At 54.2% G+C, this 22559-nt stretch overlaps 3 protein-coding genes across 4 annotated transcripts; 2 read left to right on the plus strand and 1 right to left on the minus strand.

Annotated features, from left to right (window-relative positions):
* The first annotated feature begins 1253 nt into the window (after positions 1-1253).
* On the plus strand, positions 1254-13702 carry NAA60 (N-alpha-acetyltransferase 60, NatF catalytic subunit). 2 transcript variants are annotated; one of them, XM_053275918.1, is made up of 7 exons: positions 1254-1526; positions 6749-6864; positions 7664-7793; positions 8058-8154; positions 9005-9239; positions 10217-10380; positions 10866-13702. In XM_053275918.1, exons 2-6 carry the CDS (start codon positions 6755-6757, stop codon positions 10371-10373), a joined length of 729 nt encoding a protein of 242 aa, XP_053131893.1. In that variant the 5' UTR covers positions 1254-1526; positions 6749-6754; the 3' UTR covers positions 10374-10380; positions 10866-13702. The 2 variants fall into 2 exon arrangements, with proteins under 2 accessions (XP_053131893.1, XP_053131892.1); XM_053275917.1 differs by having other exon boundaries at positions 1257-1420.
* Positions 13703-14686: 984 nt separating this feature from the next.
* On the minus strand, positions 14687-18082 carry NUDT16L1 (nudix hydrolase 16 like 1). The gene is made up of 3 exons (XM_053275916.1): positions 17546-18082; positions 15996-16256; positions 14687-15478 (listed from the first exon to the last, which is right to left on the minus strand). The coding sequence occupies exons 1-3, from the start codon at positions 17969-17971 to the stop codon at positions 15233-15235; spliced, it is 933 nt and encodes a 310-aa protein (XP_053131891.1). The 5' UTR covers positions 17972-18082; the 3' UTR covers positions 14687-15232.
* A 277-nt stretch (positions 18083-18359) lies between these two features.
* Positions 18360-21849, plus strand: LOC128336388 (forkhead box protein J1-B-like). The gene is made up of 2 exons (XM_053275915.1): positions 18360-20322; positions 20671-21849. Exons 1-2 carry the CDS (start codon positions 19852-19854, stop codon positions 21361-21363), a joined length of 1164 nt encoding a protein of 387 aa, XP_053131890.1. The 5' UTR covers positions 18360-19851; the 3' UTR covers positions 21364-21849.
* Positions 21850-22559: the final 710 nt, after the last annotated feature.

A 22559-nucleotide genomic window follows, 5' to 3' on the forward strand; every position in this document is an offset into this window, starting at 1 on the left:
AGAAAAGTTGATAAATGAGATGTTGCAGTTCCTACAGTGTGCTGCAGCTATTCCCAATATCTGTTACTGAGGGTGTGCCGCTGCTTCTAATGTTTTAGAGTCTAGTGCTGTGCAATTTTAGGGTCAGGTGCAAATGAGCTGTAGTTCAGCAACATCTGGAGGAATCTAGGTTGGGAACCACTGGTCTAATGGAAAACTCTTGTCCACTTAAAAAACAACAGTGAATTGGTTGCTGCCTCTTGTCTGGTTTGAATGAGGGAGGCCTGTGGGCACAGTTGCACAAAGAGATCCTGGATCTGATTGGAAGGTGGCATCAGATAAATAGCATCTGTGGGGTTCTACGTCTGCTATTGATCTCCAGGCAGATGCTGTTTTCAGGGTCTGCAAGTGCAGTCCAAGGGCTATTCAGGTGGGATCTAAAAAGTTGCTGCTGGTGCTGCAGTGCAACTTTGGACTCCCCACAATCTTTTCCCCCAAAGGGGAACTTGGACACTGGTCAACTGGAGGCTTGGGAGTCTCTCTTGGGGCCTAGAGCGGGGGGGGATTTTAAAAACCCACAACAGCTGCAGATGTGAGGCTGCCAGTATCTTGATCCAGGTGAGCTGGCTAAACTGGATCCAGGTGAGCAGGCTAAAGCCAACTTCTCAGAAGCTTAAAGCTCTCATGTTTTGACTGTTTAAGCTTTCTGTCAGGGCGAGAGTTGTCAGCCTTTCTCCCGAACAAGCAGGACTCCACTGGGTCAGACAGAGGGAGTTTGTCCACTGTAGCATTCTGTTTCAACCAGGTGCCTCCAGGAAGTCTGTAAGTAGGACCTGAAACCCGCAGGCGGCCTTCTGTGCTGTTGCCTCCCCAGAAACCGATATTCACGGAAGCCACTTTCCGAACACGGAGGTCCCATGACTCGCTTTCAGTAGAGTAGCTAATGCTGGACCTGCCTTGGGTGGTTCATCAAAAGAGCCATCCTGGATCTGCCCAGGACAAGTCTGTTTGCTCCGCCATCCTGCTTCCGCCACCGTGGCCAGCCAGATACTCCCAACAGGAATGCCTTCTCCCCCTGCTGAAGGGCCCATGAGGCACCTTTAAAGATGGCGGCTCTCCAGCTTAGCACGGGAGCCACGGGCCCCGTTTTGCCGAAGCACAGCATGCGCAGAGGCGCAAGGGCCGAGTCGCCCCGCCCCTCTCCCCGCCCCCTCGTCCAAGATGGCGGCGGCGAAGCCGTCGGGGGCCACGTGACCGCCAGCGCTCGCCAATGGGGCGGTGCCTTGTTGCGTGGTCGGCCCGTCACAGCCGCTGATGAGGACAAGAGAGAGAAGAGGAGCCCCGTCGCCCGCGTCCGCCCCTCTCGCCGCCGCCGCCCGGGATGCGCTGAGCCAGAGAGCCGCGTTCGGACACTGCCGCCGCGGCCGGCGTCACCCTTCAGGTGAGGCCGGTGAGGCAAGGTGTCGGCAGGCAGGTCCGGGTCCCCCCGCAGTCCTGCCTGGGCCTGGCCGGAGGCCGGTCGCTCTCTGAGCCCCGCCACCCCACAGGTAAAAGCGGGGCGGGGAGGGAATCTTGCAGTCCGCCCTGAGCTCCAGGGAGGGGAGGGGCCGGGCCGACCGACTCAGCGTCCGGAGGAGGAGGAGGAGGAGGAAGAAAAAGAAAAAGAAAAAGAAGAGTGGCTTCCAGGCAGGCCAAGCTCCTCCCGAGTAGTCCCACTGAAAGGAAGGAGATAAGTTAGGCATGGCTAACTTGTCCCACTAACTTCAATGGGACCTCTCGTGAGCCCTCGAGTCTGGCTGCCAGCCGCTGTTTTCATCCCATCCTATTTTGTTTATTTCCTTTATCCAAACACGGCTCGCAGTTTTAAAAAAACAAACCCACTTAAAATGTCAACATAAGATTCACAGAAGAACATGACAGCAGAGTAAGAATAGCGATAGTGCCACAGTCCTGCTTTTCTTGGCGGGGTCGAGGACTGATCCGTAGGTGGAGAGAGGCAGGGAGGACAACTTCTCAGCCTTGAAATCTTTTGGGTTCCAGGAATCCTCTCCCTCCTGTCACTTCCCTTCGAGCAGCATGGCCTGCTGGCAAAGCTACATAGTCCCCTCTGGCCCCTTTGTTTCTTTCTCCCCCAAATGAAACCTCTCCAGGAGGCTTGGGATTTACATCTCTACCTGACAATAAATAAGTCTGCCCCCTCCCAAACTCTGAAGCTTTTGAGCTATGTGGGGAAGGGCGGGGTGGGGGGCTTATGAAGTTCACAGGCTCCCCCAATGCACTCCTGCAATGCACACCCCCATGTTAGCCAAATTACTGTCCCCGGCCCCCATAACTTTCTAAAATAGGCCCATCCTAAAGAGAAGGGGCCGAGGCCTTTCTGGCTACTATTTCACACTACTATTTCAGCGGCCAAGTTGGGAAGTCAAGACTTTTCTGGTGATCATTTGGTTGTCTCTCTCACTCTGAGCAGAGGTATGTTGTTGGGTCCTGGCATGCAAAGCACAGCACTGTTAGCTACTTCCCTGGTACTTAATTATATTACTGTACTTAGTTTGTGTATGATGCTTGAGGATGCTTCACAGACACGATCTCAGGATTGTTACTTCCTTTTGCTGATGGCGGAGGGGGTAGGTTGGGAGGGAGAAGCGGGGGCGGGGAGAGACTTGCTTACTGCCAATGAGTGAGTCTTGGGAAGCGGCCAGATTTGAACTTACTGGGGATGTTCTGGTTCACAGCTCAGTTCTCTTCACCACAATCATTAAACACTGATAAGTGTTTCTGCCCCAAAGAAGCTTGCTATCTGGATTTCAACAGTGGGGGATATATGTGTGTTCCCCACCCTACAAAGAAGGAGACAGGGTTGTGTCTCGCTCTTGGACTCCAACAGCTGGACTCGACAGTGCTCCCAAGGTCAAAGCGGGACAGGGTCAGCCCCGATCTCTCCCCTGGTAGATGAGCCGGTGGTATGTGTGCAACGAGTCTCTCTCAGTTGCCTCTTTTGGTTGTGTTCACGTTTTAAAGCTGAAAATAGCACAAGGCTTGTCTGTCTTTGGAGCGGGATGTGTGTGTGTGAGAGAGAAATATTTGCTTCATATTCCACTGAAAGATCTGGTCATATTCAAGAGCAGGTCCTCCCCTTCCTTTAAAAGGACTGAGGCAATGCTGACAGGTGTTTCCCCAGGCAGATTTGGCTAAAGCTGCCTCCTTGCAAAGCCTCAACCTTCATATCCCCCCGCCCAGGAGTCTGGGATGGCCAAGCCTTGTGGGACAGGGAGACGGGAAGAGGGAAGTGGCTAAGGAGATGGCAAAGGTAATGGCCACTCAGCTTCAAACATGAGGCTGGATGCCAAGTCTTCCTGCCTCCCTGAACTGCAGGCCTTGTGCCCCATGAGATACTGGGCACTTGAATCAGTGTGGCCTAGAACCTTCCTCCACCACCATTCCTTCTGGAGTTGGAGGTGCTGCCTGATTCATCTAGCACTGTGCTTGGTAACTGCCGTCGACCTTGAGCTCCATCCCTTGCATTCAGAAGGCAGGCCTTCTTGGTGCCCCAAGGGCTGTTTCTCTCCCTTCTGCTTTTGGCAGTGCTGCCACTCCCTCCCCTTCCAGATATAGAATTGTCTTCATGCTTCTGGAGTCTGAGAAGCTGCTTTGTGACCTCATGGCAAAATGCTGGACATCCAAGCCACCAACCATTGGGGCACATCAGGGCTGAAATCTTAGTGCGGTTCAATGGCCATGGCTTCTTTCAAGGAATCTTAGAATAGTTTGTTGTGGTACCTGGGACTTTTCATTGGAGACCTGTAATGTAAGAGCTTCCTAGAGGTACAATTCCCAGTCCTTCAAAAGTCATGATCTTGTTCAGCTGGGTTTGGCTTCAGGTGCACCTTGACAGGAATAGTGCACTGCTCATCTTCCAGAACTTGCTGTAGTCAGTGGATCAGTTTATATTCAGTTAACATTTTTTGACATTGTTGGTATCAGATGGACAGAACTGAAGAAGACCTGAAACTTCAGAGCAAGGCCAAGACTGGGTGGGAACTAGGGTGCCTGATCCTCAGCAGGAGTTGGTGCCCACCCTTTTCCTCCACTGGTCCTCTTGCCCACCCTTGTCTGTAATGTGGGCAGCTCCTCGAATGCTGCTGGCCCAACAGGCAAGAGAGGCGTGGGCTGGAGACTTGGCAGAAGAGCACTGAAAGGTCAAGCCATGGGCTTGGAGTTAGGAGAGCAGCATCTTGCTACCAGAGCTAGGCCTCTGGGGCTCTCGAGCAATAGACTTGCAAAGTGATGCAGCCAAGGTGGTGATGGACTGTCTGGCCTGGACACCCCCCACTTTTAAAAGGAGAAAGCTGAAGGGTGGTAAGGACACCAGCATCAAAACATGCCCATGTGAGAGAGCGGCCTGCAGCCAGTCCCACACCTTCACCATCATGCTGCTGCTGCTCCTTTCATTGGGCTTATGCCACTTCCCAGGTAGATTCACTGATCTTCTTCCATAAGGAGAAGCTAATGTGTTGATCAATTTTCTGTGCCTGCAGGTATTCTATCCCAGTGGTGAATTGCCCTCTCTGTTTAAATAATTAAAAACCAGGTTTCTTATTTCCAGTTTGAACTTTGGGTCTTGAATAATTAGACAATTGTCTGTCATTAAAAAGCCATCTAGTATCGGGTATCGGACATATTTCTTATGGTTGGGGGTGTTGACAGCAAGAGAGCTTTCCTAATGCCTGCCTCCACTGTCATGTGGAAAGACACTTGGCTGCAGGGAAGAACTTCAGAGGTTGAAGGGAATGTGGAAAAAGGTGTGCAGAATCATAACTAGCTTGGAATGAGTGTGGAGCTTAAGTGTATATGAGGAATGGATGTGATTAGCTTTCACATGTATGAATGGATTTAAAGCCAATTGTACAGTTTGTTTTAAAACTCAGTGCCACAGGATGGCACAGTAGCCAACAATGGAATGGGATTTGCAAGAGAATTGGGACTCTTCAGAGACAGTCTGCAGGCCTTTGGTCTAAACTGCCCAAGAGTGAGGAGTTTGCTGGGTCTGTGTCTTTCCATGTGCTGGAAAGTTAAGTTCTGTGATGGGTGAGGAACAAGAAATATGAATATTTCAAAACTGGTCCCTTGGAAGTAGGGAGGGTAAAACTTTCAAAGGAGAATAGGAACCCATTTTGTGTTCCTGCCTCTTCCCTTCAACATCAGCTTGAAGTCTACTTTTCTCAAGACTGGAAAAATACCAGATGTGAGATTGGGTGAAAACCTTTATTTAAGGATTCTGCAAGGTTAAGACAGGGTATTCGGCACAAGAGGTCATTCTGGACACAGAACTAGAGTAAACAGGCCTCTCGCATCAGGGCATACAGCTGAGTTCCCAATTCATCTGCTTGGGTGGGAATAATGTGTACCTCACCTGCCATTCTGGACCTGAACTGCATCTGAAGAAATACCATGTGGGGCCTAAAAGCTTGCTGAGAAGTCATTCAGTGGTGGTTTTCCTTGCTTGGTCTCTAAGAATTTCAAGAGTGGCTGTAATTAGACTCCAGAACCAAAGCCCGACAGCATTGCAGGAAGTCAAGTCCCAATGGTCATAGTCTCCATCTGCTGTGTTAGAGTATCTTCTTTGCAAAATGCGAAGCGCATCCTGCTTTGGCCCAGTTTAGCAGCCTTGAGCCTGCCCCAATTGTAATCCAAAGGCTTTGGCACTATGGAGAGGTCTCGCCTATTCTCTAAAGAAGTGGTGGGTGATAGTTGGCTTCTGACATTGGAAAGCACAGGGCTCCAGTTGTGCAGGCTAAGTGCTGGGGAAGGTGCTGCAGCTGTAGGCAGGAGGCCATCTGGCCGAGTGAGGGAAGCTTGTCTTGTTGTCCTTCTTCTGGCCAGGGGCCTCTTAGGAGGTGAAGCAGCCAGCTGTTCCTTTCTACTTCCTGTGGCATTCTGTCTGGGTCACTGTTGTGCTTATCAGTTAACCAGGCCAGAACAACTCCTGCGGCAATTAAAATCATGCAGCTGGAAGATAGCAAAGGGTTATCCAGTTGAACCGTCTACCCAAAAGCTTGAAACCCCTCCCCCTGACAGGGAGAATGGGGGAGTCCAGCCTGTAGAAGGGCATCCCGCATCTCTGGAGCAGGAGTTGAAAAGGCCCTGTTACTCGTGGAGGCCCATCTGTCGTCCTCTGAGTACAATGGAACTGGAAGCAGGGCAGCCCTGGCTGATCTCAAACCGGGGGAGGTTTGGAGCAGATGCTCCCCAGAGAGCCTCTGAATTCAGCTGCAGGCCTCCTGAGCACTGTCCTGCCTGTCCTGTTGGGCATCTGCCGTGGAGCCTAAGCATATTTATATGGAATGGAGCTTCCTAGCGTTCACTCCCAAGAAAAGAGGAGCAGCTCTGTAATCTGGCCCTGTCCTTGTGAACCTCAGTCCTGTGGGACTGATTCCTCCCAGGTAAGCAGGGACAGAGCTGCAGCCTGAGACTGGCTCCAGATTTTGGATTAAAATAAATGGATAGCTGATGTCCCAGCAGCCAAATATTGGAGAGGTTCCTGGAAAGGAATCGAGATTAGCAATATTGACGTTTCTATTCTCCTGTAGCTGGCAGAGGAAAATGGCACGTCTGAAGAGAGAGCGCAACTCTCTGGCTATTCTGCACAGTGGTGCTTACTGGAGAGGCAGGGGAGTGCTCAGCATTGCCCTTATCCATACGATGCCACTTGGTTTGCCCTTCCCTGCCACTTGCAGTGGTGACCTCTCGTCCTTCCTTTTCCTTACAGGTGTGAATGACAGAGGAGGTGCCTCCCACTGCACTTAGTGAGATCAACCTTCGCCTTCTGTGCCATGATGACATAGACACCGTCAAGCAGCTCTGCGGAGACTGGTTCCCCATTGAGTAGGTTGGGGAGGGGAGGAAGAGGAATGGAGAGCCTCTTCCATGAGGCAGACAGGAAGCAGGAGCCAGAACTGGGGCTAGTGTGCAGAGGCCCCATGTGGGGATGGGGAGTAGGGGTGCAAAGTGGGGTGGGCTATACAAGAAGGGGCACACCTCATCTAGTCCAGACAAGGTCCAGGCGGGCCTTCTCAGTTGCTGCCCTGGGGCTATGGAATGCGCTCCCTGTTGAGATACGGTCTTCCCCATAAAAGCTTGGTATAAAAGTGAAATGAAATAAAATAATAAAATAAAATAAATCTATCCCCTCCTGCAACCCAGACCTGTTGTTGTTGTTAACAACAACAACAGCAACAATTCAATTTTTATACTGCCTTTCCAAAAATGGCTCAGCGCAGTTTACACAGAGAAATAACAAATAAATAAGATGGGTCCCCGTCCCCAAAGGGCTCACAGTCTAAAAGAAGCATAAGATAGACACCAGCAGCAGTCACTGGAGGTACTGCGCTGGGGGTGGATAGAGCCAGTTACTCTCCCCCTGCAAAATAAAGAGAATCACCACCTTAAAAGGTGCCTCTTTGCCAAGTTAGCATAAGCAGGGAAAAGGCACCAGCAGCAGAAATGACTCTGGCCATCCAGAGGAAGACCCCAGGTCTGTAGCCTGTTGGACCCTTCCTCTGGGCTGCCGGCTTCCAAGGGGACTGATGCTCCAGGTCTGTCTCCACAGCCTAGTGTGTGCTTGTCAGTGAAGCTGTCTGAGAAGTGTTGGGCTCTTGCATTATCGTTGCCTTTTTCTTCCCAGGTACCCTGACTCATGGTATCGAGACATCACTTCCAACAAGAAGTTTTTTTCCCTGGCAGCCACTTACCGAGGCACAATTGTGGGGATGATCGTAGCTGAGATCAAGAGCCGGGCAAAAGTACACAAAGAGGTAGGCAGAGAGGACCTCGCTCCAGAAGCAGGCAGGGCCACCCCTTTCTCTGCTGCCTCTTTCTTGATCTGCTGGGCATGGGGGAGATGTGCTGAGGATCTACACCCTATTTTCCTTTCTCCATCCTCTTCTGAACAGAAAGTGCAGGAGGTGGGCATTCAGGGAGGACACTTGGCAAGAGGAGGCAGCAGTGAAGTGTGCTAGGAAATGGGGTTATCTATTTGGGTATCTCCTGAATGTCTCTCTGTTGGTTTTTGTCTTTAGGATGGGGACGTTTTAGCTTCCAGTTTTCCAGTTGATACTCAGGTCGCTTACATTTTAAGCCTAGGAGTGGTGAAAGAATTCCGAAAGCATGGCATAGGTAAGGACATCTTCAGTACTTTGTGGGGCCTGCAGTAGACAACCCAATGTTTGGCTGTCTATGTGATCTCGCAGCGCAAAGCGCAGCTTCTGATCTGTATATCCCCAGAACATAAAAAGAGAGAAATTCAAGCTCCTGGGATGAGTCTCTAGACGTTCTTTCATTCCCATAGCTGGGAGGAAGGAGGCATGCATAGCTGTGAGGCACTGCTCCCTGGCCCCTGCTACCCACATCCCCTAGTTTCTGAGAGCTGGCCAGGTTTTACCTTCCCACCTATCTTCCCAGCCACACAAGCCAGAAACATTTATTTTCCTTTTTAAAAATAAAAGCTGAAGTGCTTACTTGTGTGGTATAATCGTAGAATGTGCATTGTCTTGTGCCAGAATACTTGGAAATGGAATCTGCTGTGCTGCTTCATAAGCGACTGCACAGAAATCTGTCCAAGTGTTGGCCGGAGACCTTGGCAGGCAGAGAGAGGAGCCCTTGGCCCTGTTCTTTTGGCTTACTCAAAATATAAAATGTATGTTTAAAATAAGGGGAAATGTATCCCTTAACAGACAAACTAGTTCATGGTTCTGAACCTGCTGGGCAAGTTTAGGTTGTAACTAATGTGGTACAAGCCACCAGTGTCTTCCACAGCTCAGATCCTCTGGCAGCATCTGACCATGTGAGGATGGAAGTGTTCCTGGCCCAGCCCTAGACACGGGGCAACTGTTGCTTCAGAGTCAAGGCATGGTACTGAGAGGAAACCAGCCTGAAATGCCATCCCAGCAGTTGCTTCCTGGAACAGCAGTCGGCTGTGCCTGTTGCTGCTTTGCTGCCATTTCTGATGTTCTTCCTTCTGTGGTAGGTTCTCTCTTACTTGAAAGCTTGAAGGATCACATATCGACAACTGCCCAGGACCACTGCAAGGCCATCTATCTGCATGTCCTTACTACAAACAACACTGCAATAAACTTCTATGAAAACAGGGACTTTAAGCAGCACCACTACCTGCCCTATTATTACTCCATAAGGGGTGTCCTCAAAGATGGCTTCACTTACGTCCTGTACATCAACGGTGGGCATCCTCCATGGACAATCTTATATCCTTTGGTCATGATCTGCTGGGGTGTGGGGCAGTGTGCTGGCTCTCCTCTGGCTGTTAGAACTCCAAGGGTGCTGCATGCCCTTGCATGCTTGTCATGAACCAGAGGCCAAAAGGAGGGTGCCTGGGATTTGGGGGGAGGAGAGTTGTTGCATTGCCCCCAGGGTCAGACCAGCAGTGCTGGCTTAGCACTACCCTGACATTATCGCCTTAATACATTGTATAAAATGCCTGTTACAAGTTACGAGCTGTGATCTTGAATGAGTGCACTTCCAGAATATGCTGGAGCTCAGCTTTTGAGCAGTCTGCAAGAGAAGGAAATTCCACAGCTGTAGGGCAGCCTCCACAAAGGCCTCTGTGTTTAGCATCTTTCTTGGTGTGCATATAAGGATAGTGAAAGGACCACTTTCTATTAGTTTTTCAGTGCTGTGGGCATAGAGGCAGCCTCCTAAACATGCTGTCCCCAAGCTCCTCAGGCCTTTGGAGGTACAAACTCTAAGTGCCAATCAACAGAAGTGGCAACTGGTACCCATTCCCGCTACTTCCCTGGAGAGCCCTGAGCAACTGCAGTGCCATGGGCTGACGACGCATGGCACACCAGGCCTGGCAAGTGGGGAAGGCAGTCCCCACTGGCTTCTGACCCCGAGCAAGATCTCCCCATTGCACAAAGCCCAACGTCCAAGTGGGTCAGTTGACGATGGGATTGCAGTTGATTGGCGTAACTGAACTGCTGGCAATATTGGGGGTCTGTGGGCCTGAGTTTGCCTTGCATAGAACCAACAGTGGCAACAGCGTTGCCAAAGTGTTTCCTACTGGGTGACTGGTGGTGCGTTCTCACTGCTCCTCCAGATCAAGGAGTGCAAAGAATTCCTTCCACAGAGAGCAGCAGTTCCCATCCAGTGCTGCCTTTGTAGCCCTGCTGTCCGTTTCAGCTGATTCTGTCTCCACGGTGGTGAGTCCTTAACTGCAGTGCACCGATTATCTTCAGCACATTGGTTCGACCCTGGCCAATTTGAGTCCCTGTACGATTCCCCAGCGGATTTACCGTCAAGCTCAGAGCCTCCTCTGCAGTCTCTTGCCCTGGTCGGGCATTTCGGCAAAAAGTGGCATTGAATACAGCCGGACCATGTGATTCTAAGGTAGGCTGTGGACTGGCTGTGTCCTTGGCATGGATCCAAGGGGGACAGAACCAAGCAGGGCTGGGTGGGATATGAGTCGGCCATCGCCACAGTTCCCCTGCCCATTCTCAAAAATATCACATGCACACCCCTGCCTGTGTCACTCTCACAAAACAAAACTGGCAGGTTACTGAGGACTGTTGCAGATACAGTGCTGCCCCCAGCGAACTGGGCTTCAGCTTCAGGAATATTCCCTCTCTGGGCCAAGCCCTTTCCCTTTTCTCTCCCCCTGCCCTCAGACCAGCACACTTCAATCCACTGTATCAGACTTGGCTTTAAGGCAGCCCCACTCCCAAATGCCTTTGGTTGGCAAGCATTGGGAACGACTTGGTCTCTATGGGGTGTTTTGCTTGGCCTGGGGTGGAGCAGAAGTCTCTCCCTCCAGTAAGGCTTCTGAACGGTGTCTGTCTCTTGACGGCTCCAAATGGTGGTTCTCTCTCTGGCAGGTCCTTTTCAGTGTGGCAGGAGCTGCGTGGTTCTGCGGTGGTGGTGATGTCAAAACAACTGAAGGCTTCACGTGCTGACCAGCCCTATGAGCCAGAAAGCTCCTCCATGGACTAGCCAAGCCCTGACAGCATCTCTTCTTGCTGTGCTCCTCGTTTATCACCTTGGCCCAGAGCTTAAGGAAGACTATAGCGGTTGCTAGCCAGCCACACTGACCCAGAAAGTGCTCTATGTGAGCTGTAGGTGAGCAGCTCCTTGTCCCCAGGCTGGCTTTCCCACAGCAGCATGGGAGATGTCGTGCTTGCTCTGGGGAATCCACTTGGCACAGAGTAGGGCGGGAGTCAGTGCCCAGCTTCCCTGTTGCTGTGGCTAGTAGGAGAGAAAGCCAAAGGGGTGGAAATGGGGATTGTTTTCATGATACTATATACTGTACTTCCTTCTGCTGCTGAGAAACCCAAGGTGTTAGCACTTCCCTTCTCCCACCCCCTTGCCCCACAACAAGGGCCTCCTTTGCCCCAGTTGTGATTTTAAATGAAGCATCTCATGTAAGTGATGCACAGGGAATGAATTTGCTGTTTCATAGTGAAATATGTGTTTATATCGATATACACTGTGTATATATCATTCTGCCTCTAGTCTGAGCTAGACCTCAAGAGCTGGGGCTGCCATGAAGTGGGGAGAATGTGACTGGAGGGCCTCTTGCAGTTGGAGCCTGGAGATCCAGGCCTAAGTGGCTTCCGTTTCCCCCTCCTCCTCCCCCACTCCGGCTGTATCTTCCATTGGGAGCCAGTTTAGCTAGTCCTTGGCCATCCGTTTTCCTGATGTTCCAAGAGTGCAACTGTGGCCATCTCTCCCCTCCAGGTTGGGGAGGGTCCGAGCGAATGCTTGCTCCCTGGCAGGCACTCCATCCTGGTTTCCTGCTGCTTTGCAAGGTGCCCTGGAGGCCTTCTATGGCCCCTGCTGTTTTGCACAAGACACTCCTCTTCCCCAGCCCTGCCAGTTGAGCACTTAACCACTAGCTGTGCTGACACAAGGGCCCCATTCTCAAGGTGCACAGGGTAGGGCCAAGAGAAGCCATGGTCACACGCTGGGAAGCAGTGTTCCCTCTAAAGAGATTCCCAGATGTCATTGACTACAACTCTCAGCATCCCCAGCTGCATGGCCTTTGGATGGGGATTATGGGAGTTGTAGTCAACAGCTGGTTGGGAAGGCATTCCTCCTCCTCCTGCTTGTGGGCAGGCTGTCCCTCATGGGCTGGGAGTCAAAGGCTGTGCCTTCCATCATGCAGGCATCGCACCACTGTTGGCAGCCCGATTGTCCTGCAGGCAGAAGCGTGATCTGCTAGGCTCTTCCACAGTGCCCATCTTGTGGGAAAGGGAGGGCTCTGCAGAGAGCATTGGGTGGCCATCTTTCTCCTGTGACTGCAGTGGAGTCGAGCCTTGCTTGATGGGGAGGAGAGAATGATCTGCCCTTTTGCCCACAGCCTGAATAGTGGCCCTTTTCAGGGACCTCAAAGCAGTTTCTCTCCATAACCGCTTTCTGCGTGATCTCTTTCCCCCCTTTTGGGCTGTGCATGTATTCTTGGAGGCAGCCCATTGGCCAAGGTTTCCCTGTTCTAGTGCAGATAAATCAGCAACCCTGATGTTACTGCATTTGTGGCAGAAGGCTGCTAGAAAATGGCAGTGCCCAGCCTTCCTTCTCCCAGCCCCTGACCCACGACAGCCATGTGCCAGGAGCCTCTTCTCCCGGGCTTTGCCTGGTGGTCTTCGCACTTCTGCTCTGTGTTTTGCACTTTCAGGTTTTGAGGAATAAGGTGCCCTCTTTCTTTTCCTGATGGAACAGGAAATGTTTTGCCAGTTGTCCGGTAGGCGGGAACACGTGGCAGCAAGTGTATCTTTGTATGGTTAAAGATCCTTGTATGGTCTCGGAATAAGGGGTGGTCTGTCTCTGTGACCGACAGGAAAAGTACCACCCAAGGAGGAGATGTCGGGGCTTGAGGCAGGTTCTGCATCCTTCCGTTGGAGCCTCTCCCTGAGCCTGCTTGGCTACCCCATGAGGGGCTGCCATTGTCTTGTTCATCCTTGGCATACCCTACCATCATCTGCTGGCTTGGAGCAGGCTTCAGTGGCCCACTTAGTCTGGTCCTGTTGCGACGTTACCTGTGTTCCAGTAGAGCTGGAGCAGCTTAATGAAGTTGCCAGCCAATCTGGAGTGGTAGAGACAGCGCTGGAAGAAGCCTGGGATTGCAGAGATCTGCCCAAGCCCCAAGCTAAGTGGCACATTCCAGACAGACGCTGCCTGTGCTTCCACGGCTGCCTCCCCCTGTGGACCATGGCAGCTGTTGTAGAAAAGGACAGGAAATGAATCAGTGTCACAGGCCACACAGCTTTTCTTTCACGTGGCCTCCAGGCTTGGACCTGGGAAAGGCCATTTTAATACAAATCATGAGTGATCTTGAAGTGTGTGTGGTTTTCTGGGTTTTTGTTTTAATTTTACTTTTGCTTGAGAATGTCTTGAGGTGATATCATTTTGCTGTGTATTCTGGTTTTCTTTTGGGTTTTTGTATCTTCCTTGCCCCAATCTGACCTCTCCACTGCTCTCATACGCCTGCCTGCTATGTGTGTGCATGTGCACGGACACACAGACACACACTTCCTATGCCTTGGAGATGGCTTCAGGAAGAACAACGGGCCTCAGCTGCAGGGCTCCTCCTTCTGCTCCCTCCCCACAAAGGCTTTGGGGTTGGCCATGTGCCTACTGTACCCTTATTTATTGAAGAGCAAAAAATAGCCAGTCACTTTAAATGTCTTTTAATTAAAAGGATTTGTTTTGTTTGTGATGCTCCTGTCTTGTTTTCCACTCTTTGCTGCTCTTATGCAATGTGGCTGCCTCCACTGTGGCCTTTGGAAGCACATCCAAGCACTTGCCCCTTGCCTTTCCTTCTGCTGCCCCACTCTGGTGCGGTCTTGAATACTTAAACCTGGGAGACTGGAAAAGTCAGTGAATTGGCCTGGGAGCTCAAAAGGGATAACTGGGTGAAACATGGACCAGCTAGAACCTGTGGGAATGCAATGCTGAAGCCCAATCAGCCAGTGAGTTCAGAATTACAACCACCAGCCAACTGCAAGTTATAGAGGAGAAGCAGAGAAAAGCGAGGGAGGCTCTGAGGAGGCTCTTGTCAGGAACGAGGGAGGCAGCCTCTGCAGCAGAAATTGCTAGCGGGTGGAGGGAGGGCCAGAAACCTTGGGCCAGAAGCCTCCACTAGGGCTGTGGAGCCTCCACTAGGGAGTGGCTGTGATCAGAGTATTTGGGGGTGGGTGGGTGGAGGAATCTGGCTTTAGATGCTTTGGGGACAGAGAGGAGTTCACCTTGCATGAAACCATCAGGTGCCACCTGTGGTGGCGGTGAGGGCCTTGCCTGAGGGGTGAACATGACCCTTCTGTGCTTCGCTTGCACTCTTGACCACCCAAATGCTATCTGGGTTCCTTTAATGAAATCTTCAGCAAGAGCTTCCATAATCCGCGTAGGGCTTTTTCTCACTTTGGATTCAAAAGGGCTTGGGCTTCTATGTTTGTGTATCAGATAGAGAGTCCTTTGGAGAGCTCCCTCCATTCAGTCAGCACCCTGTTGCCTAGATGCTCCCAGGTGTGAGAGACTGCTGGTCCAATCCAGGATATTCATGCAGATCTCAGCAGCACCAAATTCCCTATGCATGGAGATGTGGGGGGAAACAACCGTCTCTGCTTCCCCACTCATGTCAATATCTAACCTTAACCGGCTTTCCCATGTGGGTTCCACGGCTGACTAGGAATGAGACTAGTCCTCAAGACACACAACAACATGGTTTATTCTTCCAGTCTTCCCTGCCTGCCCTGCTTCCATTTGCAGCAGGACAAGCCCCACAGGGGTTCTGCTCAATGTCAAGAAGGAAGCTGCCCCGTAATGTCCCCCTTGACAGAGGAGCCTCTGCACACCCAGGGACCTCCACACAGCTTCCTTCCTTCCTTTCAGTGTCCAGGCAGGACTCCCTCTGCATGTCACAGCTTCTCCAGACAAATCACAGGCCCGGCTGACCTCTGCGTGGCTGCAGCTGGATCACAAGCCTCGTTTTTCAGTCGGCAGCCACCACACAGATACACACGCTTGCTTGCTGGCATACCAGGCTCTGAAAGGCCTCCTTGGATGAGAACCTTCCAAAGCAGGGTTTCCCACAGCCAGAGCCCCTTCGGCAGTGGGAAGGAGGCCCAGCAAGTCCATCCTGGAACTGCCCCAAGCAGCTCCTGTGGCTGAGGCAGTGCTGGGTCAGGTGGGGATTCTTCCTTGGGGCCTGGGCTGGCTCCTTCATGGCGAAAGTGGCCCTGCCCTCGACTCAGAAGGTGGTAGGAGGCACTGCTGGGGCGGAGGCGGCTACTGCTGTTTCCGGGGCAGGCGTTTTGAGTTTCTGTGTGGCGGCCACAGCCTCGGCCAGCTTCTCCACAGGCACCATGTTCAAGACCTTCAGGGCATAAAGCAGCTGGAACTTGGCGGTGTTGACAAAGGAATTCCTCAGGAAGGCGGGCAGCCCGCCCACACGGTCCTTCTGGGTGTACAGTGGCACCCGCACAGTCCCCATCACCTGCAAGAGCAGCACACATCAGGGCTCCGTCACCCTATGATGCTCTTGCCTCCCCACCCAACTATTTCCCTTTTGCAGGTGGACCTCAACAACTGCCCAAGGGTTCCTGTGCTCTGCCCCTGCTTGGGACCTAGATCATTACCCCCTGCTAGAGAACCCCTCCTTGCTCTTCATGGAGCCCAAGCTCTGATCCCCAGCATGCATTTCACCAAGGATGGCCAGCAAGGGGTCCTCTTCTCTCTGCACTGCCCACCCTACCCTGCAGTCTAGGGCTTCTCTACCAGCTTGGAAGATTGAGGAAATGCCTCTTCCCCAGCGGAGGCCATCTAGCCTGAGGAGAGCAGTACCAACTGCTGGCAGTGCCCACATGCTGGGACCCAGTTCAACCCCTGGTGCGGCACATGCCAAAGGTCCAGGTGAAACACACCGCTGCCCAGGCAGGAGGGCTGGTTAGGGACACTGAAGCTGCCCTGCTCTCCACCCCACAACCCCATCCCACCACACCCAGAAGCCCCACCTCCAGCCCATGGTCCCGAGAATGAACCGCGCTGATCTCGATGGCGTGCAGCTCCTGCAAGGTCAGCTGCTTGACGTAGAAGTGCGCCACCACGCGGTGGGGGCCCTCGGTGACGTGTGAGATCAGGTAGTTGGCATCCGTCAGGCGCACCCCGCCCAACCCCAAGCCCAGCACCCGATTCAGACCATCCTCCAGGGACCAGAATCGCCGATCCACGAACCCCCCAGGGAAGCCTAGCTGGCCGTCAAACCGCATCTGCATCTGCAATAGAGGCGCATCACGTTAATGGAGACCGGCCAAGAGGCCAGACTAGGCGAGGCCGGGGTGGGAGATCGGCAGGGACCTGGTTTCCAGTCAAGCCTGTGCTCCTTCCTCAAGAACTAGGGCAAGAAGCGTGCTGGAAACTGAGTCCCTTCCTAGGCCATCTCAGAGCACTGACACATTCTTCGTGCATGGGTACTGCCTGCTCCTTAAGAGTAAGAGGGCTCTGAATGTAAAGGCCTTGCCCCAATGTGGCCTGGAAGGAAGGAGAGAGAGAGGGAAAGCACCTTAGGAGTCGCTGCTCCTTTCAAATATATACCTGTCAGCTACATAGGATGTTGCTGCCTACTGAGTCCAACCACTGGTCCAGCTGGCTCAGCAGTTTCCATACTGACTGGCAGTGGCTTCTCTGGGGCTTCAGGAACAGAAAGGTTTTTCTCAGCCCTGTCTGGAGATGCTGCCAGGGACTGAAGGTGCGACCTGCTGTGTGCAAAGCAGTGGCTCTGCCACAGAACTATGGGCCCCATCCCCAGGCAGGGAAGTGGGTCTCTACTTTCTGCCTGGACAGAAAGAAAAGTGGAGGGAGGAGAAATCCCAAAGGTGCTGGATAGATTCATTAATAGTTTATTCAATACTAGCTGGCCTGGGCATAGAGCATCTGCGTCTCCTCGTTCTCCCTGCTCCTTTCCCCCTCCCTCTCGGCTATCCCCCCATTCTCAGCCCCCCGTTTTCTCCCCCGCCACCATCCTGCCCACATTGCTTTCCCCCGCCCCTCCTGGCTGCTTGCTTGCAAACTCTCCCGAGAGCTGCCACACATGGCACATGGGTATGTCTGAGAGAATTATATAGATAGATAGAAGATAGACAGATTGCCTGAGGTATTGCGAGCATCTTCCTGGGGATTGTATCCCACACCAGCTGGGTATCCATACCATTCTGGGTATCCATAGGATATCCAGAAAAATATCAGAAATGCATTTGCCTCTGAATAAGAGCATCCACTGCTCAAGACGCGTCAGGCAATCCCGAACAAGCCATCCATTAATCTATCCAGCACCTTTAGGATCAAACCGCACCCCTCCCCCCCCACCTTTCCAACTTGCTGCTGCGCCATTCCCCACCCCTTTCCCGTCTCTACCTGTGCCCCAACCACGCCCCGCCCCTCACCATCGCCCCGCCCACTCCTTGAGGTCCCGCCCATTCCCCCCTCGATGCCCCGCCCACACCGCGGCTCCCCCCCCCTTCACCGCGACGCGACGCCCCTTCCCACAAGTGCCACGCCCTCTTACCAGGATGGCGTAGCGTAGCGGGATGCGACCGAAGAGCATCCCCGGATTGGGCGCGAAGAGCATGGCGTGGCAGGAGTGGCTCCAGCCGGGCCCGAGACGGAGTGCCTCGGAGCGGGTCAACGGCTTCAGCTCCGGCACGCCCGGCACGCCCAGAGTCTGTAGGCCTACCGACAAAGCAGCGGTGGCGACGGGCCGCCCGCCCAGCACGCCCATTCCCTTCCCCACACAGGCGGCAGCGATGGGGGGAGGGGGGGCAGGAGCCCTGCCCCTCAACGCCTGCGCCGCCATCGCCGACAACCGCTCGAGAAGAGCGCGAACCCGCCGCCACGGCCAATCGTCGCTCGGAGCACTCAACGGCCGACCAATCGCATAACGCGTTGAAAGACAGGCAGGCAAGCTGGCCAATGGAGTCGCGCCTCCCTTCATAGTAGCTCTGCCTCATGACTGGTTGGGGGCGGAGCTGGGTAGAGCCGTCCCAAGGCGTCTTCTCGCAGCCGCCGCTGAGCATCTTGGGAAATGGAGTCCGCAATCCCAGCAGTTCGGCCGCAAGGTGGGGAAGGGAGAGAGCGAGGGTGGCCCTGGGCGTGTCGCCTCTCCTTCGGCGATAGGGCCCGCAGCCGGCCTATATACCTGTCTGGGGCGAGGGAGCAGAATCGCTACGAAGCCAGGGTCGCCCATCTGCCGCAGCTGCTCCACAGGCAGAAAACTCCCAGCAGTCAAAGCCCGGCGAGAACCGGGAGGAAGCGCTTGGTTGGCTGCAGCCTTTCGGGGAGCGTGCGTCCAAACCAGCCCAAAAAGGCAACGATCTTGTGCACTTACCCAGCGGGCGCGCATCCACATGGCGCTAATGCATCGGATGAGGCCGGCAGCGTTCTTACTGGGAGGCAAGCCTCATCCGGACGCACTTCTTGGCCTGGGACCGCAGAGGAACTCTGCTGGATCAGACCAAGGTGGGGGCCATCCAGTCCAGCATCCTCCTTGTTCCAGAGTGGCCAAACACATGCGCAAGAGGGCTGATGCCTATCGTCCTTCAGAGGTAGCCGGCTGCCTCTGAACCTGGAGGTTAGGGTTAGGCTTCTTCTGCAACCTCCTGGCTTCAAATCTCTGCCAGTGTCAGCTTGACTGGAGGCAGAGGGCAATTACTTCCTTCTGTTTGGAGGAGAAAAGCTGGGCAGGAGGAAGCAGGACGTTTCCTCTTTCCAAGTCAGCCCTGGGAGGGTGTCAGCACCTGGAGAGGCTTGGGAGGGAATCGGCTGGCAGGAGGGGAGTCCCTAGAAGCCAGTGGAAGTGCCAGAGGAGCAGCCTGAATAGTCTGCGCTCTGCTGGCAGCAAAGAGGCAGCTCGGCCACTCCTCCTTTCACTGGCTGGGGAAGGCAGCCTAGGTTAGATCCTGCCGCCAGCCGTCCGGAGTCAGATGGTCACTGCTAGTCCAAGTCAGATGGACCAGTGTCAGGCAACGCCCTAGGTTCCTTCCTATGCTCTTAAGGATGTGCACATCTGCCCACAGGTGGCAGCAAAAGCACACCAAAGGAGGATCTTTATTTAACCCTAGAGTCCTAAGCTTGAATAGCCACCTAATGGCACAGCAGGGAGGTAACGGGCCTAGGGAGCAAGAGGCTGTTGGTTCTAATCCCCACTGGTATTTTCCCCAGATTATGGGAAACACCTATATCAGGCAGAAGCGATATAGGAAGATGCTGAAAGGCATCGTCTCCTACTGTGCGGGAGAAGGCAATGGTAAACCCCTCCTGTATTCTACCAAGGACAACCACAGGGCTCTGTGGGTGCCAGGAGTCGACACCGACTCGACGGCACAACTTTACCTTTACCTAAGATTGAAAATTGTACTCCAGACTTTCCTGTGGATTCATGGGAGGGAGGAAGATGCTTCAAGGCAGGGTTAGCTTTCACAAAGAGGCCTTGCTGCTGGCTGGCCTCTCTGCAGAAGCTGTGGGTTCCCCCCAGGCTGTCTCAGGTTGCAGCCGGATCGGCTTAGCCAGGCACTACCATAATGAGGGTAAATATGAACCCTTGATTGCTGCCACCTGGACACCCTCGGAAACAGGATCGCTGCTCCCCGGGGAGCTGGCTTCCCAAATGCACAGGGCTGCCGTGAGCCCCTGGCGAGCAGAGCCCGTGTAACCAAATCCAGTCCTGGGGGAGGCAGCAGCTTGTCCTTTGTCTCCAGCCCGTGCCCTGGATGGTTAACTTGGTCTCCTCCTTCCCCACCCACTGAACTCCACTGCCACTCCTTTGCCTTGGAGCAAGAGAAAGCCAAGCCGCGTGGGGACTGGCAACAGCAGAGGATGTCCGTCCACAACTCTCCCTCCGCCTGGCTGCCTTGGAAAGCCCTCAACCCTGCCACTGGGGCTGGGATGCTGGACGACAGCCTCACCAACCTCCAGTGGCTCCAGGAGTTCTCCTTCCTCACCGGTGACCCAGAAAAGCCAGCTGCCGCCGCCAGCCAGCTTAGCCCCCAGAGGCCCCTGCGGGGCTCCGAGGCCCCAGCCAGCCCCCCCGCGGGGGACACCGCCACCAAAGGGATGCCTCCCAGCATGGGCAAGCCCACCTCCTCCAGCACCAGCGCCCTGCAGCCCCTGGCCTCGGGCGCGGTGGACTACAAGACCGACAGCCGGGTGAAGCCCCCTTACTCCTACGCCACCCTCATCTGCATGGCCATGCGATCCAGCAAGGAGGCCAGGCTGACCCTCTCTGCCATTTACACCTGGATCACGGAGAACTTCTGCTACTATCGCTATGCGGAGCCCAGCTGGCAGGTGAGCTGCAGCCTCTGTTGGGAAGGGCCCTTGAGGGGCGCAGAGAGCAAGGGGGTCCTGGTGGGGGGCAGTGTGCTTCTTCTTTGCCCCTTTCCTCTGGGCATCTGGGGCTGCCACCCCTAGAGACAAGCTGGGTGGGCTGTTACAACTCCCCCCTGGGGATGGAACAGAGGATGCTTCCTCCTTGGCTTTCATTCCAGAGGGCGTTTTCTCTCCCTGCTCAGCTGGGTGGGAATCGCCCTCCCCCTGCCCCCCTTTCTGCTTCTGTCGTCTGAACTCCCCTTCCCCAAGCAGGGGCCCCCCAGCACCTCTCCCCCCCCTTCATGCCCCCTCTCGTCTCTGCCGCAGAACTCTATCCGCCACAACCTCTCCCTGAACAAGTGTTTCCAGAAAGTGCCGCGGCTGAAGGACGAACCCGGCAAGGGCGGCTTCTGGCAGATTGACCCCCAGTACGCAGACAGGTTTGTCAACGGGGTGCTCCGGCGGAGACGGACGCCAGCCCTGCCCTCCGCTTGCAGTCCGTTGATGCAGCCCTTCTCTGCTTTGAAGACTGAGCCGGGCTCCCCCCGAGGGGCAGGGCACGGCCCCCCACGGCAGGACCGGACAGCCGTGCCACACCGCCTGGGCCGCTGCAAGCCACCGCCTGCCCCCTGGGCCAGCAGAGCCCCTTGGACTGGCCCCCCCTCACCTCTGGCACCTGCTGGAGGTGGCGCTGCCACTCTGCCAGGGGCCCTCACCTGGGCCTCGGTGCTGGAGGAGAGCTTGGCTGGCCCCGCTGGCACCTTTGACGATGACTTGGAGCTCAGCACCGCCCTCGGCTCCTTGGCTGCAGAAGAGGAGCTCACTTCTCAAAGCCAGAGCCAGCCTCTCCGTGCCCTGAGCACCAGCCCCATGGCCACCCTGGTGGAGGACCTGACTCTGCCCCAGCCGTGGGGGGAGGAAGCAGCCGCAGAGCCTGCCCTGGGCCCCTCCTGGCCTTTTGAGGAGGGGGCCTGCTTCTCCGAGAGCCTTTTGGCCGAGGTGCAGCCGTGGGAAGTGTGAGCTCCTTGGGCCGGCCTCTCCCCTCACCAGAGACCTCAGAAGATGCAACATCGCCAGGAGGCACCAGCAGGACTCTGGCCTCTAGAAGCCAGGGAGGGAGAGGCCAGGGGCCCCAGCAGTCGTCCTAGGCGAGCTCTTCCCAGGTTGCCCTGCAGCTGCTCCACACCTGCCTTCCCAAGGATGATGCCAGCAGCTGTGGTCCCCGGAGAGCTGCAGCTTTGGCTGAAAAGACAGCAAAACGTCTCATTCCTGGAGGTGCAAAAGCTGGGTCTGCCAGACGCTAACAAGGGCCAGGCGGGGCTTCCAGTTGTCTCAGGGGGCACTCCTGGTCTCTCGTCGTCTGTTGGGGCCCCTCCCCTCTTCCGCATACAGCCATGCCTTCGCCCCCTCAAAAAACAAACACCACACCTCCATTTCTTTACACTTCTGGATTCTGGAAGCTTAGTTGGCGATGGAAGTAAATATATACAAAGAATTTTGTCTGAACAGAGTTTGTGTGTGTGTGGTTTTTGTTCTTTAAATAGGAGAGTCTACCTTGCCCTCCTTGCCCTAGGAAGGCCCCCCCCCCCCAACATGCTCAGCACGCACAAACAAGAGCCGCAAGAAATAATCTCGTACATGGCAGCCCAGACTAGGCCAGCCAAGGCAGAAGTGTGGCAGATGAGCTCTGAGTCGCCCACTGGAATAGCTCCCCCCCCCACTTGCCTCTACTTCAGCAGTTTTTCTATGGTTCATTACCCAAAGAAAAAGAGATCCAGCTGGAAGGTGGGAATACTGGTTCTGTATGTGCTGAATAGGGTTGCCAACATCTCACTGCCTCAATAAGGGACACGAGGCAAGAACTGTGTGAGTAGCTGTAGCCCAAGTGCTGTGTGTGCTTTTACCACTTTCATCTGAAACTACAGTGTACGTTACAGCGTCAATGGCTTCTCCTCTGCTTTTTGATATAATCATGGTTAGCCAAACTGGGCGTGATGCCATTTTCTAGTAGTCACCACTTGCATGATTTTCACAATCCCGATACCTGGATAATGCAAAGGCAGCCAATCATTGAGGGCTGTTCGTGTTTTTGTTAATGTCCCCAGTGTGGGACTCGCGGCAGCCTTGAGCCTGCAGCCCACCAGAACCACAAGATACTCTGGTAAGGAGGCAGAAGGGAAAGGAGATGGAGCTCATTCATTATTAGTGGTTTGATC

Source organism: Hemicordylus capensis, chromosome 13 (assembly GCF_027244095.1).
Source record: "Hemicordylus capensis ecotype Gifberg chromosome 13, rHemCap1.1.pri, whole genome shotgun sequence".
Taxonomy (NCBI): Eukaryota; Metazoa; Chordata; class Lepidosauria; order Squamata; family Cordylidae; genus Hemicordylus; species Hemicordylus capensis.

Coding starts and splice junctions, on each gene's coding strand:
- NUDT16L1 (XM_053275916.1), bottom strand. CDS start 17,971: ATGAAGGGAGGCGCGACTCCATTGGCCAGCTTGCCTGCCTGTCTTTCA. Junction 16,257..17,545: donor CGCTACGCTACGCCATCCTG/GTAAGAGGGCGT, acceptor CCTCTATTGCAG/ATGCAGATGCGGTTTGACGG. Junction 15,479..15,995: donor CTCGGGACCATGGGCTGGAG/GTGGGGCTTCTG, acceptor CTGCTCTTGCAG/GTGATGGGGACTGTGCGGGT.
- LOC128336388 (XM_053275915.1), top strand. CDS start 19,852: ATGTCCGTCCACAACTCTCCCTCCGCCTGGCTGCCTTGGAAAGCCCTC. Junction 20,323..20,670: donor ATGCGGAGCCCAGCTGGCAG/GTGAGCTGCAGC, acceptor TCTCTGCCGCAG/AACTCTATCCGCCACAACCT.
- NAA60 (XM_053275918.1), top strand. CDS start 6,755: ATGACAGAGGAGGTGCCTCCCACTGCACTTAGTGAGATCAACCTTCGC. Junction 6,865..7,663: donor GGAGACTGGTTCCCCATTGA/GTAGGTTGGGGA, acceptor TTTTCTTCCCAG/GTACCCTGACTCATGGTATC. Junction 9,240..10,216: donor CATCCTCCATGGACAATCTT/ATATCCTTTGGT, acceptor ACTGCAGTGCAC/CGATTATCTTCAGCACATTG.